General features: G+C 42.4%; 1 protein-coding gene across 21 annotated transcripts in view; it reads right to left on the bottom strand.

Moving 5' to 3' along the window:
* The window catches only part of LOC109901321 (MAP/microtubule affinity-regulating kinase 3), a 105190-nt gene that overhangs the window by 53464 nt on the left and 29634 nt on the right, over nt 1-22092 (bottom strand). For all 21 annotated transcript variants that reach the window (XM_031836865.1, XM_031836867.1, XM_031836877.1 and 18 more), the window contains exon 4: nt 23-71. In XM_031836865.1, the coding sequence (XP_031692725.1) occupies nt 23-71 (49 nt within the window). The remainder of the gene's footprint in view (nt 1-22; nt 72-22092) is intronic.

Here is a 22092-nt window from a genome sequence, read left to right as displayed (position 1 = left end):
AGTATGTCAGTGACTCACTTACCAATGTTTGGATGGTTTAGAATCTTCATTATTCGGACTTCCCTGAAGAGCTGAAGACAGACAGAGAAAAGAAAGGACGTTTAGAAGAAGTAAACCATTCTCTCTCTCATCCAGACATTTCGATTTTTGTATTATTTTTTTATTAACATTCATTTAACTAGGAAAGTCCGTTAAGGACTATTTCTTATTTACAGTGACAGCCTACCAAAAGGCCTCCTGCGGGGGACGGGGGCTGGGATTAAAAATAAAACAAAATAAAAATATAGGACAACACATCACGACAAGAGAGACACCACAACACTACATAAAGAGAGACTTAAGACAACAACATAGCAAGGCAGGAACACATGCACACAGCATGGTAGCAACACAACATGGCAGCAGTACAACATGGTAGCAGCACAACATGGCAGCAGCACAACATGGCAGCAGTACAACATGGTAGCAGCACAGAACATGGTACAAACATTGTTTGGCACAGACAACAGCACAAAGGACAAGAAGGTAGAGACAATAATACATCACGCGAAGCAGCTACAACTGTCAGTTGAAGAACAGATACAAAGCTGGTTACATTCTGTGGTTGTGAGAGGGACCGTATACAGGCCAATACTTGGACAGTAAAACTAAAGTACGTACTTTAAAACAGGTTTCCACACATAGTCTCACAACACAAACACATATTACTTTTCCTATTGTTATTGGTTACTTCAAGTCTCTCTAAGCCATTGTACCGCCGCAAAAACAATCACACACACAAGTTACTTCGACATGAACGAGAGAGAGCCTCCCAACTCTCCCAGACTATGACTTTCTGGGAAGTTTGCTAAACACTTCCTCAGCCTTTCTTTCCCTCTCCCTATTTTCATTTCCTCCCTCCCTCTTTCCCTCCTTCATGAAGGAGCAGGACAGTCACTCACTCCCGTCTCTGGACACTTTTATGCGATTGGCCCATGGGGGGTGCCCTGGGTAGTCCTTCCCTGTTCCTGCCTCCCCTCCATCCATCTACAGGGCCTTCAGAAAGTATTTACACTCCTTGACATTTTCCAAATGTTGTGTTACAACCTGAACTACACACAATACCTCATAATGACATCACAATACCCCATAATGACATCACAATACCCCATAATGACATCACAATACCCCATAATGTCAAAGTGGAGAAAAGTTTAGATTTCTTTGTACAAATTAATAAAACACTGAAAAGCTGAAATGTCTTGAGTGAATAAGTAGTCAACCATTTTGTTATGGCAAGCCTAAATCAATTCAGGAGTAGAATATTTGCTTAACAAGTCACATAAGTTGCACGGACGCTTTGTGCAATAATAGTGTTTAACATAATTTTTTAATGGCTACCTCATCTCTGTACCCCACACATAAGGTCCCTCAGTTGAGCAGTGAACTTCAAACACAGGTTCAACCACAAAGACCAGGGAGGTTTTGCCTCACAGAGAAGGGCAGCTATTGATAGATAGCATGGTGTATCAATACACCCAGACACTACAAAGATACAGGCGTCCTTCTTAACACTAACACAGCCTGGCCTTTCAGCCTATAAGTACCCGCCAGAAAATGTTGCCGGGAATCCCCTTCAGCAGATGCATCAGATACATATCAACCCACAACGTGTGCAAACATAAGCACCAACTCTTGATAAATAGTGCAGAAACTATTGTAAAGGATCAATTGCATTAATAAATATTTGTGGAAATATATCAATTGTTTAGATAGAGTCAAGGATATGTTTTGTATAATTATACAAATTCCTAGAATAAACTATAGCGTATTTTAGTTTCCGTTACAATAAAAACATCAGTATACTGTATTTGATCAACTTTAATTGTAGATTTGATTAGTCATAGAGTTATATTAATGAATAAAGTCCAGTTACAGCTTCTTCTGACAAAGGAAAAACATAATAATAATATTAATAATATAAGCAACCAGGTCACAGGTGAAATTTGCCATATTCCTAAACAAAAGTACCAGTGCATGAACAATTGTAAAGGATTAATCACATACATGTTTGTGGAAAAATGTTAATGACAAGATACAACCAACAAATTACTGTTTTTATATCAGACACTGTATTGTGCCCTTATACCTGTGTCTTTACGCATGAATCAATCTCAGCTTCGGGGCTTTGTGTGAGCAAGCCCCGAAAACAAAGATCTGTTGTACTGCACACAGTTTTCATGGGCCTTGTTTTGTGTGCACCTGCCGCAGGTGTGGCATGGTCTCTCAGCAGCCGTTGCGTGGCATGGTCTCTCAGCAGCCGTTGCGTGGCATTGTCTCTCTGAAGCCGTTGCGTGGCATGGTCTCTCTGAAGCCGTTGCGTGGCATGGTCTCTCTGAAGCAGTTGCGTGGCATGGTCTCTCTGAAGCAGTTGCCATGCAATAAAATGCAAATTAATTACTTAAAAATCATACCATGTGATTTTCTGGATTTTTGTTTTAGATTCCGTCGCTCACAGTTGAAGTGTGTCTATGATTAAAAAAATACAGACCTCTACATGCTTTGTAAGTAGGAAAACCTGCAAAATCAGCAGTGTATCAAATATTTGTTCTCCCCACTGTACAAGAGTGCAATAAATGCTTTGAGTTCATCCAAGTACTGTTTCCTTTTCTGTGCGCATGAGCAACAGTACAGCCTCTGATGTGCTGCAACTTCTACATGTCAAACTCGTCACTCTTTTCTACCCAAACCGTGCCATCCCTCCCAGACTCCTGTCTCACCATGGCATCCCTCCCAGACTCCTGTCTCATCATGGCATCCTTCCCAGACTCCTGTCTCACCATGGCATCCCTCCCAGACTCCTGTCTCACCATGGCATCCCTCCCAGACTCCTGTCTCACCGGCCATCCCTCCCAGACTCCTGTCTCACCAGGCCATCCCTCCCAGACTCCTGTCTCACCGTGGCAGTTGGGATCACTGTCTCAATTGGCTCGGTTCTGGTTTTTCTGTGGCGAGGCTCAGGCATTGGAGGCAGAGTCTCGAAGTCAACATCAAAATCCAATTAAGACTCTTCATCAGCAACGTCGATTTCAAGCTCAATATCCGATCCTCCATCATCAAAATTCTGCAGCATTTGCAATGGTGTAAGTGCATCCATTAGTTTGGTTGGGCTTGACATTGTGAACTACACATGTATGTTGTACTCGGTCTGATTTGATTCTCCCGGGGGAAATTATATACCATTTCTAGCCTTTCGTAATAAAATAAGTCGACCGCCACAATTCATCATTACACTATTGTTCTAAATTCAATCATCCTCTTAACCTTTCTCATTATCCTCATCATTCTAGTTCATTGAAGTCACAAGCACCATTATCCGTTTCTATCTGATTTCTATCATTCATCCATTCATCCATTGACAACAGAATAGCATATTTTAATTTAGATTGTATTATGTTAGTAGTTTTTGCCTAGTAACCAGATCAATGCTGCCACGCGACTGGTCATGTGCTGAATGCAAAAAAATGTGCCATTTGGAAATAGAGCTGCACCTCTTGAATTTATTTGACAAAGGTAAATGTCATAGAAACGGCAGAATATGCTCTTTCTGATTCTATTTAGAAATCAAAACGTTTTACCTGCGTGTGACTAAAGGAGGATTTGATAGTGATGCGCCTTTCCCTGCATCTGCGAATTACAACAGACTATGGATGGTTCTAGATTAGGACCTAATGAGGGGGTGTAGTTAGAATGCTGTATGGACTGATGTCATCCTTCCAGGCCCTGCCCTAAAGCACTACAGGTCATCTCTCCTCTCACTTATTCCATCATTTTTTTTAGACTGCAAGGTCTCCATACAACATTCTCTTCATGTACAATATGACAACTGATAGGTCAAATATCGTCATTCATCAGATTATTGTCAATATAATCTTGTCTATAGGCTAACTCTTATGTGTGAAGTTAGTTTGGGTGTAGTTTAGGTGTAGTTTTGATGGGCCGGCTGTGCAGGCTGACTGGCATCGTTTGTTTCCCGCTCATCAACTTGGAGTTAAGGATATCTTTTAACATTGTTCTGAAGGCCTACTGCAACATGTAGCATGTTTGGGTTTCCTTTTCAATACATGTGATTAGTAATAGAGTTATAGCAAATAAAACAGTCCAGCTTATTTTTACAAAGTAAAACATAAAGAGAATAGTATCAACCCACAAGTCGTACGGTAAAATGATTTACTGCTGATAAATAGGCATAATGCAAACTCATCAGTACAGGGAAGGAGGGGAAGGAGCAGAACACAGCTTATTTTTGGCAGAATTTTTTAATTGACTAAATCAAATGTCAATGGCCATTGGCCTATGGGGGTTCTAGTGTTTACTCAGTTGACGGAGAGGAAGGAAACCGCTCAGGGATTTCACCATGAGGCCAATGGTGACTTTAAAACAAGAGTTTAATGGCAGTGATAGGAAAAAAACATGGATGGATCAACAACATTATAGTTACTCCACAATAGAAGGATGCCTGTACAGAATACAAATATTCCAAAACATGCATCCTGTTTACAATAAGGCACTTAAGTAAAACTGCAAAAAATGTGGCAAAGAAATGAACTTTATGTTCTGAATACAAAGCATTATGTTTGGGGACAAATCCAACAACACATCACTGAGTCCCACTCTTCATATTTTCAAGCATGGTGGTGGCTGCCTCATGTTATGGGTATGCTTGTCTTCGGCAAGGACTAGGGAGTATAGGATAAAACGTAAACTGAATAGAGCCAAGCACAGGCAAAATCCTAGAGGAAGACTTAGGTTCAGTCTGCGTTCCAATAGACACTGGGAGACAAATTCACCTTTCAGCAGGCCAAATATACACTGCAGTTGCTTACCAAGACGACATTGAATGTTCCTGAGTGGCCTAGTTACAATATTGAAATCTACTTGAAAATCTATGGCAAGACTTGAAAATGGCTGGCAAGTATTGATCAACAACCAACTTGGCCGACCTTGAAGAATTAAAACAATTATAAATGTGAAAATATTGTACAGTCCAGGTGTGCAAAGCTCTTAGAGACTTACCCAAAAAAGACCCACAGCTGTAATTGCTGCCAAAGGTGATTCTAACATGTATTGACCCGGGGGGTTGAATATTTATCTAATCAAGACAGTGTTTTATTTTTCATTCATTTTTCAAAATATTTTTTGGACAGATGTTAAAATGTTTCTTACACTTTGAAATTCATTTTAAATCCCACAATTGTAACACAACAAAATGTGGAAAAAGAAAAGTGGTGTGAATACTTTCTGAAGGCACTGTATCTGCCTCTCTCCCTCGCCCTCTCCTTCAGTCTGTCCATTTCTACGACACCAGCTTTAAACGACCCATTAGCCTAATGAACCTGGGAAAGGACTGAAGAACAAGTACAGAGAGAAACCACTCAGTCTATTTGTGCATTTCACATGGGAGTAAATTCCATGTTATTTGAACTCAATTGAATTCTAACTTAAAATTGCTTTACTGTACATTACATTACCTTGTAAGGCCTAACATGACTTGAGAGGACCCACAGTAAGTATGGGCTTTGAACACAGTCAACACACAACCCTGGTGTTGTTAGCTGCTTTCAAAATTCACACTTAACTGACTCACCTGATCAATGACTCCTTCCTCTTCCTCCCTCCGTTTCTCTGACCTCTGCAGTCTTTGTCTACCTCTACATGTGACTTTGCTCATCTTCCATGTGACACTCTATATCCAACCATCTCGCTCTATATCCAGCCACCTCTCTCTATATATCCAACCACCTCGCTCTATATCCAACCACCTCGCTCTATATCCAACCACCTCGCTCTATATCCAACCACCTCGCTCTATATCCAACCACCTCGCTCTATATCCAACCACCTCGCTCTATATATCCAACCACCTCGCTCTATATATCCAACCACCTCGCTCTATATATCCAACCACCTCGCTCTATATATCCAACCACCTCACTCTATATCCAACCACCTCGCTCTATATCCAACCACCTCGCTCTATATCCAACCACCTCGCTCTATATCCAACCACCTCTCTCTATATATCCAACCACCTCACTCTATATCCAACCACCTCACTCTATATCCAACCACCTTACTCTATATCCAACCACCTCGCTCTATATCCAACCATCTCGCTCTATATCCAACCACCTCTCTCTATATATCCAACCACCTCGCTCTATATCCAACCACCTCGCTCTATATCCAACCACCTCGCTCTATATCCAACCACCTCGCTCTATATCCAACCACCTCGCTCTATATCCAACCACCTCGCTCTATATCCAACCACCTCGCTCTATATCCAACCACCTCGCTCTATATCCAACCACCTCGCTCTATATCCAACCACCTCGCTCTATATCCAACCACCTCGCTCTATATCCAACCACCTCGCTCTATATCCAACCACCTCGCTCTATATCCAACCACCTCGCTCTATATCCAATGCTTTCGACTCTGTCAATCACCATATTCTTATCAGCAGACTCAGTAGCCTCGGATTTTCTGATGACTGCCTTGCCTGGTTCACCAACTACTTTGCAGACAGAGTTCAGTGTGTCAAATCGGAGGGCATGCTGTCCGGTCCTCTGGCAGTCTCTATGGGGGTGCCACAGGGTTCAATTCTCGGGCCGACTCTTTTCTCTGTATATATCAATGATGTTGCTCTTGCTGCGGGCGATTCCCTGATCCACCTCTACGCAGACGACACCATTCTATATACTTCCGGCCCGTCCTTGGACACTGTGCTATCTAACCTCCAGACGAGCTTCAATGCCATACAACACTCTTTCCGTGGCCTCCAACTGCTCTTAAACGCTAGTAAAACCAAATGCATGCTTTTCAACCGTTCGCTGCCTGCACCCGCACGCCTGACTAGCATCACCACCCTGGATGGTTCCGACCTTGAATATGTGGACATCTATAAGTACGTAGGTGTCTGGCTAGACTGTAAACTCTCCTTCCAGACTCATATCAAACATCTCCAATCAAAAATCAAATCTAGAGTCGGCTTTCTATTCCGCAACAAAGCCTCCTTCACTCACGCCGCCAAACTTACCCGAGTAAAACTGACTATCCTACCGATCCTCGACTTCGGCGATGTCATCTACAAAATTGCTTCCAACACTCTACTCAGCAAACTGGTTGCAGTTTATCACAGTGCCATCCGTTTTGTCACTAAAGCACCTTATACCACCCACCACTGCGACCTGTATGCTCTAGTCGGCAGGCCCTCGCTATATATTCGTCGCCAGACCCACTGGCTCCAGGTCATCTACAAGTCCATGCTAGGTAAATCTCCGCCTTATCTCAGTTCACTGGTCACGATGGCAACACCCACCCGTAGCACACGCTCCAGCAGGTGTATCTCACTGATCATCCGTAAAGCCAACACATCATTTGGCCGCCTTTCGTTCCAGTTCTCTGCTGCCTGTGACTGGAACGAATTGCAAAAATCGCTGAAGTTGGAGACTGTTATCTCCCTCACCAACTTCAAACATCTGCTATCTGAGCAGCTAACCAATCGCTGCAGCTGTACATAGTCTATCGGTAAATAGCCCACCCATTTTTACCTACCTCATCCCCATACTGTTTTTATTTATTTACTTTTCTGCTCTTTTGCACACCAATATCTCTACCTGATCATTTATCACTCCAGTATTAATCTGTAAAATATTTATTATTCGCCTACCTCCTCATGCCTTTTGCACACAATGTATATAGACTCCCTTTTTTTTCCTACTGTGTTATTGACTTGTTAATTGTTTACTCCATGTGTAACTCTCTGTTGTCTGTTCACACTGCTATGCTTTATCTTGGCCAGGTCACAGTTGCAAATGAGAACTTGTTCTCAACTAGCCTACCTGGTTAAATAAAGGTGAAAAAAAAAATCCAACCACCTTACTCTATATCCAACCACCTCTCTATATTCAACCATCTCTCTCTATATCCAACCACCTCACTCTATATCCAACCACCTCTCTCTATATCCAACCACCTCGCTCTATATCCAACCACCTCGCTCTATATTCAACCATCTCTCTCTATATCCAACCATCTCTCTCTATATCCAACCATCTCTCTCTATATCCATTATCTCCTGTGGTACGTACACACAAACGCAGCATCACCGACCCACACACGCAGCATCACTGACCCACACACGCAGCATCACTGACCCACACACGCAGCATCACTGACCCACACACACACAACCACTAAAAAGTGTGTGCAGCACCATTGTGCAAACAAACACACAGCTTCACTGACACACACACAAGTACAAAGAATGGTTCACATAGCATGGCGCCCCTTTCATGGTGCCCATTGTCTTTTATAGCTTCGACTTACCAGTGATCATTATTGTTCCATACGGCCACATCTAAGGTGAAAATATATGCACGTGGCCCTGGAGCATTGAAACACACCCTAGTGAGTAAGAGATGGTGTAAGAACTTTATTCCACCAGAACGTACTTCCTGGTACAGTAGGAACTCAGAACGTCAGCAACATATGTGATAAAGACATGGTTTTAAAACACAAATGAGAATAAATTTGTCCCTGCCTGTACACGGGAGGGTCATTCTAAACATAGAGTACTGTACACTGTGCTCAGACCAGGTACAGTAGGCCAGGGAATGATGGGGCGTAAAAGGTTTAATTTAGCTGCCAGCTCCCCTGGCCAAAGGCTTTGAACATGAAGAGGTAACAGTATCTCCTTATCAACGGTGTCTTATCCAACCCCCCTCAAAGGCTTGAGGGACACTGGGCTCCAAATCTGTTGGTGTTAGTGAGAGAGAGGTAATGAAAGGGGGAGAGAGAGAGGGTGGGAGAGAGAAAGAAAGAGCGAAAGGGAGAGGAGAGAGAGAGAGAAAGGGAGAGGAGCGAGAGAGAAAGGGAGAGGAGCGAGAGAGAAAGGGAGAGGAGCGAGAGAGAAAGGGAGAGGAGCGAGAGAGAAAGGGAGAGGAGAGAGAGAGAGAAAGGGAGAGGAGAGAGAGAAAGGGAGAGAGAGAGAAAGGGAGAGGAGAGGGAGAGAAAGGGAGAGGAGAGAGAGATAGGGAGAGGAGAGGGAGAGATGGTAAGAGAAAGAATGAGAATAAAAAGGCAGAGAAAGTGGGGGAAAAGAGAGAAGAAAACAACCTGTCCATAGAGTGCGACAAGTGTAGAGACTGTTGTGGAGATGCTCTGAAGACCTACTGGACTGAGAGAAGAACTGACTGACTGAATGAGTGACAGCCTTTTATGACAACTTAATATCTTGTTTTGGATGAGATGGTTGATCACCTACCTATAAGACTGTGGGATAGTGCACGATGCTGGCAGACTGACTGACTGACAGTGCGACAGACTGACTATGTCACTGATTGACTGACTGACTGGGTGACAGACTGCCTGCCACATTTACAGGAGAGAGAGATCTCAAAAGCAGTGGCGCCCTCTCTATTTCATTTCCTTTATCTTAAAGAAACAAAGAGTAAGCTAGCTATAGTAGTTGCTAGGCATCAACCATATTGCTTTCACTCATTGTGTCAAGGGCAGTGGCGGCAATTGAATAACCATGGAACTGAAGGTATTAGATGAAGACCGCCATTGAAAATAAAATAACTCAAAACCATTAAAAAAAGGCCTACATTCAAATGTTGTATATACAGTAGTATAAGTATTTGATATACTGCCGATTTTCCCTACTTACAAAGCATGTAGAGGTCTGTAATTTTTATCATAGGTACACTTCAACTGTGAGAGACGGAATCTAAAACCCAAATCCAGAAAATCACATTGTATGATTTTTAAGTAATTAATTTGCATTTTATTGCATGACATAAGTATTTAATACATCAGAAAAGCAGAACTTAATATTTGGTACAGAAACCTTTGTTTGCCATTACAGAGATCATACGTTTCCTGTAGTTCTTGACCAGGTTTGCACACACTGAAGCAGGGATTTTGGCCCACTCCTCCATACAGACCTTCAGGTTTCGGGGCTGTCGCTGGGTAATACAGACTTTCAAAGATGTTCTATTGGGTTCAGGTCTGGAGACTGGCTAGGCCACTCCAGGACCTTGTGAAAAGTCAGAAGTTTGTCAGCTTCATTAAATAGTACCCGCAAAACACCAGGCTCAACGTCAACAGTGAAGAGGCGACTCCGGAATGCTCTTGGAGTTCTGTGTTCTTTTGCCCATCTTAATCTTTACTTTTTATTGGCCAGTCTGAGATATGGCTTTTTCTTTGCAACTCTGCCTAGAAGGCCAGCATCCCGGATTCGCCTCTTCACTGTTGACGTTGAGACTGGTATTTTTCAGGTACTATTCAATGAACCTGCCAGTTAAGGACTTGTGAGGCATCTTTCTCAAACTAGACACTAATGTACTTGTCCTCTTGCTCAGTTGTGCACTGGGGCCTCCCACTCGTTCTATTCTGGTTAGGGCCAGTTTGCGCTGTTCTGTGAAGGGAGTAGTACACAGCGTTGTACGAGATCTTCAGTTTCTTGGAAATTCCTCACATGGAATAGCCTTCATTTCTCAGAACAAGAATAGACTGACGAGTTTCAGAAGAAAGTTATTTGTTTCTAGCCATTTTGAGTCTGTAATCGAACCCACAAATGCTGATGCTCCAGATACTCAACTAGTCTAAAGAAGGACAGTTTTGTTTCTTTAAATCAGCACAATAGTTTTCAGCTGTGCTAAATAATTGCAACCAGGTTTTATAATGATCAATTAGCCTTTTAAAATGATAAACTTGGATTAGCTAACACAACGTGCCATTAGAACACAGGAGTGATGGTTGCTGATAATGGTCCTCTGTCTGCCGATGTAGATATTACATTTTAAAAAATCTGCCGTTTTCAGCTACAATAGTCATTTACAACATTAACAATGTCTACACTGTATTTCTGATCAATATGATGTTCTTTTTTTTTAAATGGACATAAAATTAGCTTTTCTTTCAAAAACAAGGACATTTCTAAGTGACCACAAACTTTTGAAGTGTAGTGTGTGTGTGAGTGATATATATATATATATATATATATAAACACTGCTCAAAAAAATAAAAGGGAACACGTAAACAAAACAATGTAACTCCAAGTCAATCACACTTCTGTGAAATCAAACTGTCCACTTAGGAAGCAACACTTATTGACAATAAATTTCACATGCTGTTGTGCAAATGGAATAGACAACAGGTGGAAATTATAGGCAATTAGCAAGACACCCCCAATAAAGGATTGGTTCTGCAGGTGGTGACCACAGACCACTTCTCAGTTCCTATGCTTCCTGGCTGATGTTTTGGTCACTTTTGAATGCTGGCGCTGCTTTCACTCTAGTGGTAGCATGAGACGGAGTCTACAACCCACACAAGTGGCTCAGGTAGTGCAGCTCATCCAGGATGGCACATCAATGCGAACTGTGGCAAGAAGGTTTGCTGTGTCTGTCAGTGTAGTGTCCAGAGCATGGAGGCGCTACCAGGAGACAGGCCAGTACATCAGGAGACGTGGAGGAGGCCAACAACCCAGCAGCAGGACCACTACCTCCACCTTTGTGCAAGGAGGAGCACTGCCAGAGCCCTGCAAAATGACCTCCAGCAGGCCATAAATGTGCATATGTCTGCTCAAACGGTCAGAAACAGACTCCATGAGGGTGGTATGAGGGCCCGACGTCCACAGGTGGGGGTTGTGCTTACAGCCCAACACCGTGCAGGACGTTTGGCATTTGCCAGAGAACACCAAGACTGGCAAATTCGCCACTGGTGCCCTGTGCTCTTCACAGATGAAAGCAGGTTCACACTGAGCACATGTGACAGACGTGACAGAGTCTGGAGACGCCGTGGAGAACGTTCTACTGCCTGCAACATCCTCCAGCATGACCGGTTTGGCGGTGGGTCAGTCATGGTGTGGGGTGGCATTTCTTTGGGGGGCCGCACAGCCCTCCATGTGCTCGCCAGAGGTAGCCTGACTGCCATTAGGTACCGAGATGAGATCCTCAGACCCCTTGTGAGACCATATGCTGGTGCGGTTGGCCCTGGGTTCCTCCTAATGCAAGAAAATGCTAGACCTCATGTGGCTGGAGTGTGTCAGCAGTTCCTGAAAGAGGAAGGCATTGATGCTATGGACTGGCCCGCCCGTTCCCCAGACCTGAATCCAATTGAGCACATCTGGGACATCATGTCTCTCTCCATCCACCAACCCCACGTTGCACCACAGACTGTCCAGGAGCATGCCCAGGCGTTGAAGAGAGGTCATACAGGCACGTGGAGGCCACACACACTACTGAGCCTCATTTTGACTTGTTTTAAGGACATTACATCAAAGTTGGATCAGCCTGTAGTGTGGTTATCCACTTTAATTTTGAGTGCGACTCCAAATCCAGACCTCCATGGGTTGATCAATTTGATTTCCATTGATAATTTGTGTGATTTTGTTGTCAGCACATTCAACTATGTAAAGAAAAAAGTATTTAATAAGAATATTTCATTCATTCAGATCTTTATTTTTTTGAGCAGTGTATGACACATACACAAAGTACCAGAAGTTTTGACACACCTACTCATTCAAGGGTGTTTATTTTTTTGAGCAGTGTATGACACATACACAAAGTACCAGAAGTTTTGACACACCTACTCATTCAAGGGTGTTTATTTTTTTGAGCAGTGTATGACACATACACAAAGTACCAGAAGTTTTGACACACCTACTCATTCAAGGGTGTTTATTTTTTTGAGCAGTGTATGACACATACACAAAGTACCAGAAGTTTTGACACACCTACTCATTCAAGGGTGTTTATTTTTTTGTACGATTTCCTACAGTAAAAATCTAAATCTATTTTCTATTTGAGATTCTTCAAAGTAGCCAGCTTTGACAGCTTTGCACATTCTTGGCTTTCTATCAACCAGCTTCATGAGGTAGTCATCTGGAATGAATTTCAATTAACAGGTGTGCCTTGTTAAAAGTTAATTTAATGCGTTTCAGCCAATCAGTTGTGTTGTGACAAGGTATGGGTGGTATACAGAAGACAACCCTATTTGGTAACAGACCAAGTCCATATTATGGCAAGAACAGCTCAAATAAGAGAAATGACAGTCCATCATTACTTTAAGACTTGAAGGTCAGTCAATCAGGAAAATTTCAATTACTTTGAAAGTTTCTTTAAGTGCAGTCGCAAAAACTATCAAGATCTATGATAAAACTGGCTCTCATGAGGACCACAACAGGACAGGAAGACCAACAGTTACCTCTGCTGCAGAGGATAAGTTCATTCGACTTAACAGCCTTCACAGACTTCATCAACTTTTCAAAGGAGACTGCGTGAATCAGGCCTTCATGGTCAAATTGCTTGCAAAGAAACCATTACTAAAGGACACCAATAATAAGAAGAGACATGCTTGGGCCAAGAAACATGAGCAATGGACATTAGACCGTTCGAAATCTGTCCTTTAGTGTGATGAGTCCAAATTTGAGATTTTTGGTTCCAACCGCTGTGTCTTTGTGAGAAGCAGAGTAGGTGAACGGATGATCTCCCTATGTGTGGTTCCCACCGTGAAGCATGGAGGAGGTGGTGTGATGGTGCTTTGCTGGTGACACTGTTGGGGATTTATTTCAAATTCAAGGCACACTTAACCAGCATGGCTACCACAGCATTCTGCAGCGATACGCCATCCCATCTGGTTTGCGCTTAGTGGGACTATCATTTGTTTTTCAACAGGACAATGACCCAAAACACATCTCCAGGCTGTGTAAGAGCTATTTGACCAAAAAGGATAGTGATGGAGTGCTGCATCAGATGACCAGGCCTCCAATCACCTGGCCTCAACTCAATTGAGATGGTTTGGGGTGAGATGGACCGCAGAGTGAAGGAAAAGCAGGCAACAAGTGCTCAGGATATGTGGGAACTCCTTCAAGACTGTTGGAAAATCATTCCTCATGAAGCTGGTTGAGAGATAGGCCAAGAGGGTGGCTACTTTGAAGAATCTGTTTAACACTTTTTTGGTTAATACATGATTCCATTTGTGTTATTTCATAGTTTTGATGAGTTCACTATTATTCCACAATGTAGAAAAAGGTTTAAAAAAAATAAAGAAAAACCCTTGAATGAGTAGGTGTCCCCAAACTTTTGGCTGGTACTAATATATATATATATATATATTTATTTATTTTTGTTGTTGTTGTTGCTAACTTTATTTTCATGTAGATAAACTTTACCTAATAGCGGGAGTGTTTACTAATGATTATAATTTGATGTTTTGCTAACTTACTCTGTCTCCGTCTCCTCTTTCCAAAAAAAAATGATTTGATGTGTGACCTTTCTTTCAGAACATGCACATTTTCATTTCTTGCTAGTAAATAAATAAATAAAAATAGGTATTTTAAAAACAGGTTGGATGCGTCTGACTATTCATTCATTATTCAACAGCAGTCGACAAGGTTGTTCTGACTGAGGCATATAATGCACTAACGTGTCAAATGGACAACGTACCAATCCTATCCAACATGGCATGGTATATTTCATATGGAATATTTTCTTCATTTATTGAGTAATGAACGCTGATAAATAGGGAACGGACATGTTGTGTGTATTTGTTTCCATTTTAATGATTGCCAATTTCATACTATCGCATAGCTGTCCTCTTCATACTTTCCTTGTCAATTCCTTATCCTATAGCCTACTTTCAGAAAGCCTAAGGTAGGCCTAGGTTTTTTTATACGTTTTAAGGAAAGGAGAAATATTTGCTTGTGTCTGACATTGCCTGGTGGATTTGATTGACAGGTCCTTTTACAGGGGTGTGCGTGTGTGAGTTTGCGGATTCTTTCTATAGCCCTACATATGTTATTTAGAAAGTTTCCTCAAGTTATCTGTTGGGGCTCTCTCTTTACCAAGAATCAAACTCTTTAATGTAGTGAAATGCCTTTCTCACAAACTCCGTCTGAAAAATTCGAAGAAAAAGCAAATGCATACAAGCACGTCTTGTTTATGACGCCGTTCACACCGTCCTGCCATAATCTGACAATTATTTATTCGGAACAGGTTTCATTTTAGCGTCTATTCGTATGCGAAAATAAGCTCCATTCAAACTTCCTGGCCAGTTCATTGCCAACGCTGTAGCCTATTTTCTTTGCCATTCAGCAAGCAAGAGGATCGATCGATGCTTCTCTCCTCCAATAGGCCAAGGCCTAATAGGTTTAAAAATAGCTCGAAATAAGTTTCACACTATACTGCTGCTCATTGGATATATATATAGGCTACTTGTTCCAGAGCTAGAGAGAGGGGGAAGAGATAGGCCAGCGGAGAGTGAATTGAGCAAGACGGGAACAGTGAAGACAGAGATGTGTTAGAAGTTCATTAATATATTAACGCATCGTATAGCCTATATTATGCCTGGCAGATCACTTGTACTGTATGTAACCGGAAGAGACAGAGTAAATATATCTCTTATCAATAAGTGGTTGCACAGACTTTGATGCTGCCTGGGGCGGCAGGTAGCCTAGTGGTTAGCGCGTTGGGCCAGTAACCGAAAGGTTGCTGGATCGAATCCCTGAGCTGACAAGGTAAAAAAAAATCTGTGGTTCTGCCCGTGAGCAAGGTAGTTAATCCACTGTTCCTTGGTAGGCCGTCATTGGAAATAAGAATTTGTTCTTAACTGACTTAACTTCACTAGGGTAGGGTAGGGGGCAGCATTCTGAATTTTGGATGAAAAGCATGCCCAAATTAAACTGTCAGCTACTCAGTCCCAGAATATAGGATATGCATATAATTAGTAGATTTGGATAGAAAACTCTAAAGTTTCCAAAACTGTTAAAATAATGTCTGGGAGTATAACAGAACTGATATGGCAGGCGAAAATCTGAGGAAAATCCAACCAGGAAGTACTATTATTTTGAAAGGCTGTTTTTCCATTGAAAGCCTATCCAACATACAAAGACTTAGGACCCAGTTCACGATCTCTGTGCCTTCTCTACATGTGACCAGTCTTTAGGCATTGTTTCAGGCTATTACTCAGAAAAATGAGGGAGATACAGCACTTTCAATCAGTGGCCAGTGGAAATTCCCATTCATCAGCCATGCGCCCTGATCGTGAGCGCGCCTTTCTTGTTTCTCCTTTCCTATTGATGAAGCTTTTGTCCAGTTGAAATATTGATTATTTATGACAAAAACAACCGGAGGATTGATTTTAAACATCGTTTGGCATGTTTCTACTAACTCTTATTGTACTTAAAAAAAACTTTTTGTCATGGAATTAGTGCACGCACCTTCTGCATTTGGATTACTGGACAAAACGTGCAAACAAAAACGAGATTTCTGCTCATAAAGACGGACATTATCAAACAAAACAAACATTTATTGTCTAACATGGAGACCTGGGAGTGGCACCAGATGAAGATCATCTTCAGATAATATTTTTGCAGGAATCTCCTTGCGAATGATTTTGCCGAAATTGTATCACCGCCGGGCTGGGCAACCTGAGCTTTTGCTATCTCATCCGCCATGGATGTGATTAATTTTAATGCTATTTCTGACTTTTGTGATACTCTTTGGCTGGAAAATGGCTGTATGCATTTCTGTGGCTAGCTAACATAATCGCAAAGTGTGCTTTCGCCGTAAAGCATTTTTTAAATCTGACACAGCGGTTGCATTAAGGAGAAGTTTATCTATATTTCCATGAAAACACTTTCATGATGAGTTTATGATGAGTATTTCTGTCATTTTATGTGGCTCTCTGCACTTTTACCGGATGTTTGTTTGAGACAATGCATTTCTGACCACAACGCGCCAATGTAAACTCAAATTTTTGGATAGAAATATGAACTTTACCGAACTAAACATAAATGTATTATGTAACATGAAGTCCTATGAGTGTCATCTGATGAAGATCATCAAAGGTTAGTGATTCATTTTATCTATATTTCTGCTTTTTGTGAATCCTCTCTTTGGCTGGAAAAATGGCTGTGTTATTCTGTGAATAGGCACTCACCTAACATAATCGTTTGGTTTGCTTTCGTCGTAAAGCTTTTTTGAAATCGGACACTGTGGCTGGATTTACAACAAGTGTATATTTAAAATGGTGTAAAACACATGTATGTTTGAGGAATTGTAATTATGGGATTTCTGTTGTTTTGAATTTGGCTCCCTGCAGTTTCACTGGCTGTTGACGAGGTGGGACGCTACCGTCTCACGTACCCTATAGAGGTTCAATTAAGGTTCAATTAAAAACATTTTTTGACAGGTTGTTCCTATTTTCTAATGGTTGTCAAATTCATCTTCAAGCCTATCACAGCTGTCTCTATATATATTCCCCCTAAAACTTTCCTCATCAATTTATACGATAAGCTAGCATTATCCTACAGTATTATCGTATAATGTAGCATTTTGAAACACCAGAAGTACATTTATTTCCAATGGAACCCTGTGTTTTCCTTGCATCATTGCGTTGCTGAGGAAGTTGCAGTGCCTTCGGTGTGGTGCATACGTTGGATTTATAGAACGTTGGATTTATAGAACGTTGGATTTATAGAACGTTGGATTTATGGAGGGTATGCATCAAACTGTAAGCGCAGACGGCTTGACAGAAATGGGAGCAGAAGGTGAATGTTGAACATTTGTTGCATACATATCCAGATGATGATGCGTACTATTTGCGCAATGACGCTGTCGGTGTCATTGAGGCGTTAGGCAAGGTTTTTAATATGTTTTTGGGAAAGGACAAATGTGATTTACTTACGTGTCTGAGTGAGGCGGAGTTTCCGCTCTTATTAAATTAATGAAACGTAGCCAAGCTCCTTTCATGATTTATCCAATAGGATGCTTAGCCTAAAGTATACTGTACCCTAATACTTTCAGTAGCGCATTCATTTTTTCAGAAGTATATGATTTTTCCCTCATTACTGCATTCTCTCTAGGCCACTTTGAACAACATATTGCCACAGAGAATGACCGCAGCGGCGTTGGTGACGTTATGCGAATTGTTCAGGAAAGGGGAGGAAAAACCCCATCCGACTTGGTGTGAATGGATTAGGGAGTCAAAATCGGAGTGTGTATTTTTTCAGAATGATTTCTTAAATGTTGTATACTTGACTAATATTTCCAAAGGTAATGACTTGAATAATAATGAAATGCTACTGACAATAAAGAAGCGTAAAGGTAATAGTAAAGTTGCAGAGAAAAGCCACTTGTTTCTTTTGAGTCCGATATGCACCAAAAGACTGTACATTGGCCTGGTCAATTACTGTAACCTCACATTCCAATACCGTCACAGCCCTAATCATGTCATTTCAGACCAATGCAGATGTAGGAGAGGACAAAAGGACAGGAAGCCAGTTTAGACTGTTGGGATGAGGGAGAGGAGACGAGGAGAGGGCCGCCTTCCCACAGTCAGCAGTAATCATTACGTTTTAATCACTCTCACACACACAAAAGCAGCCAGACGTGAACGCACACACACACTTTGGGTTCCAGACGAAGACATACACCCTTTGGGTTTTCAGACGACAGTGTGTGCACGGGGAATGTTTCCCTGCCAAGTGTTTTAACTGGTCGCCTTTGGATGTTGAGGGGAATTTCAGTTAGTCATGCAAACATTTTTGAGAAAAGTGACACACAAATACACCCACACACGGTCTTAAAAGTTAGATTGGGAGTAGGGACTAAGGTCTGAAGTTCAAATGGGAATAGGGACTAAGGTCTGAAGTTCGAATGGGAATAGGGACTAAGGTCTGAAGTTCGAATGGGAGTAGGGCCTAAGGTCTGAAGTTCGATTGGGAGTAGGGCCTAAGGTCTGAAGTTCGATTGGGAGTAGGGCCTAAGGTCTGAAGTTCGAATGGGAGTAGGGCCGAAGGTCTGAAGTTCGAATGGGAGTAGGGCCGAAGGTCTGAAGTTCGAATGGGAGTAGGGCCTAAGGTCTGAAGTTCGAATGGGAGTAGGGCCTAAGGTCTGAAGTTCGAATGGGAGTAGGGCCTAAGGTCTGAAGTTCGAATGGGAGTAGGGCCTAAGGTCTGAAGTTCGAATGGGAGTAGGGCCTAAGGTCTGAAGTTCGAATGGGAGTAGGGCCTAAGGTCTGAAGTTCGAATGGGAGTAGGGCCTAAGGTCTGAAGTTCGAATGGGAGTAGGGCCTAAGGTCTGAAGTTCGAATGGGAGTAGGGCCTAAGGTCTGAAGTTCGAATGGGAGTAGGGCCTAAGGTCTGAAGTTCGAATGGGAGTAGGGCCTAAGGTCTGAAGCTCGAATGGGAGTAGGGCCTAAGGTCTGAAGCTCGAATGGGAGTAGGGCCTAAGGTCTGAAGCTCGAATGGGAGTAGGGCCTAAGGTCTGAAGCTCGAATGGGAGTAGGGACTAAAATCTTGTGAGTAAAGAGCGTAAGTCCTGTGTTCACTGTACCCTACCTGCCTGTGAGTCCAGCCGTGAAGTGCACACACCATCATCATTTTTATACAACACACAGACACAACCCCCCCCGTCCCCCCCCACCACCACCACAAACACACCCCCACACAAGCATAAACACGCACTGCTCCGAGGCTGTACTTTTCAGTGTATTAACCAGCGGCTTATCTGTGTGAACGAGGTTAGATGATTCGTGGCAGCTCTCTCCTGGAAAAGAGAGGAGGATGACGATTCCTGGGAAAGAGTGAGTGAAAAAGAGGGATGGAGTCAGGGAGGGATGGGGCGAGTATGTTCCTCTCTCAAACTCCCACACGGAGTCTTTTTTGTCACACACGGACTGACACACAGATGAGGAACGCTCTCCATTTCCCTGAAACACACCTACACACATACTGTCCCCGTCCATACAGCCAGCTGGGTTCTCAGTTCATTGCACAGACAGGAATAAAGAACTCTCCAAGAAGAGGAAAAGCTGTGGTGTATGTTTCATGATTAACTACTCATGGTGTGATTGTGATAACATATAGAAACGCAAGTCCTTTTGTTCACCCAAAGTAGAATATCTCACAATCAAATGCCGACAGTATTACCTCCCAAGAGAATTATCTTCGGTTATAGTCACAGCCGTGTATATTCCCCCTCAAGCCAATACAACGACGGCCCTCAAGGAACTACACTGGACTTTATGCAAACTGGAAACCACATATCCTGAGGCCGCATTTATTATAGCTGGGGATTTTAACCAAGCAAATTTGAGGAAAACACTACCGAAGTTCTACCAACACATTGACTGTAGTACTCGCTCTAGGAAACCACTCGACTACTGCTATTCTCTCTTCCGGGATGCCTACAAGGCCCTACCTCACCCTCCCTTCGGCAAATCAGATCACAAATCGATTTTGCTCCTCCCTTCCAATAGACAGAACCCGTGCTAAGGTCTATTCAACGCTAGTCTGACCAATCAGAATCGATGCTTGAAGATTGTTTTGATCACGTGGACTGGGATATGTTCCAGGTAGCCTCAGAAAATAACATTGACGTATACACGGACAAGGTGACAGAGTTCATCAGGAATTGTATGGAGGAAGTTGTTCCCACTGTGACTATTAAAACCTACCCAAACCAAAAACTGTGGATAGATGGCAGCATTCACGCTAAACTGAAAGAGCAAGTCACTGCATTTAACCATTAGTTATACCGGAGCTGTAGCTGTACCATAGTTGTAGATGTACTGTACCTGTACTGTAGCTGTACCTGTAATGTAGCTGTATCTGTACCTGTAGCATAGCTGTACCTGTAACGTAGCTGTACTGTAACATAGCTGCACTGTAACTAACGTAGCTGTACTGTAACTGAACTGTAACATTAACGTAGCTGTAACGTAGCTGTACTGTAACGTAGCTGTACTGTAACGTTAACGTAGCTGCACTGTAACTAACATAGCTGTACTGTAACTGAACTGTAACGTTAACATAGCTGACCTGTAATGTAGCTGTACTGTAACTGAACTGTAACGTTAACGTAGCTGTACTGTAATGTAACTGTACTGTAACGTAGCTGTACTGTAACGTAGCTGTAACGTTAAAGTAGCGTAACTGTACTGTAATGTAGCTGTTCTGTTACTGAACTGTAACGTTAACGTAGCTGTACTGTAACGTAGCTGTACTGTAACGTAGCTGTACTGTAACGTAGCTGTACTGTAACGTAGCTGTACTGTAACGTAGCTGTACTGTAACGTAGCTGTACTGTAACGTAGCTGTACTGTAACTTAGCTGTACTGTAACGTAGCTGTACTGTAATGTAGCTGTACTGTAACTGAACTGTAATGTAGCTGTACTGTAACTGAACTGTAACGTAGCTGTACTGTAACGTAGCTGTACTGTAACGTAGCTGTACTGTAACTGAACTGTAACGTTAACGTAGCGTAGCTGTACTGTAACGTAGCTGTACTGTAACTGAACTGTAACGTTAACGTAGCGTAACGTAGCTGTACTGTAGCGTAGCTGTACTGTAACTGAACTGTAACGTTAACGTAGCGTAGCTGTACTGTAACGTAGCTGTACTGTAACTGAACTGTAACGTTAACGTAGCGTAACGTAGCTGTACTGTAACGTAGCTGTACTGTAACTGAACTGTAACGTTAACGTAGCGTAGCTGTACTGTAACGTAGCTGTACTGTAACTGAACTGTAACGTTAACGTAGCGTAACGTAGCTGTACTGTAACGTAGCTGTACTGTAACTGAACTGTAACGTTAACGTAGCGTAACGTAGCTGTACTGTAACGTAGCTGTACTGTAACTGAACTGTAACGTTAACGTAGCGTAACGTAGCTGTACTGTAACGTAGCTGTACTGTAACGTTAACGTAGCGTAATGTAGCTGTACTGTAACGTAGCTGTACTGTAACTGAACTGTAACGTTAACGTAGCGTAATGTAGCTGTACTGTAACGTAGCTGTACTGTAACTGAACTGTAACGTTAACGTAGCGTAACGTAGCTGTACTGTAACTGTACTGTAACTGAACTGTAACGTTAACGTAGCGTAACGTAGCTGTACTGTAACGTAGCTGTACTGTAACTGAACTGTAACGTTAACGTAGCGTAATGTAGCTGTACTGTAACGTAGCTGTACTGTAACTGAACTGTAACGTTAACGTAGCGTAACGTAGCTGTACTGTAACGTAGCTGTACTGTAACTGAA

This window comes from Oncorhynchus kisutch, linkage group LG12 (genome assembly GCF_002021735.2).
Source record: "Oncorhynchus kisutch isolate 150728-3 linkage group LG12, Okis_V2, whole genome shotgun sequence".
In the NCBI taxonomy this organism is placed as follows: domain Eukaryota; kingdom Metazoa; phylum Chordata; class Actinopteri; order Salmoniformes; family Salmonidae; genus Oncorhynchus; species Oncorhynchus kisutch.
Note: the sequence above shows the minus strand (reverse complement) of the source record. Positions and strands in the feature narration are given on the sequence as shown.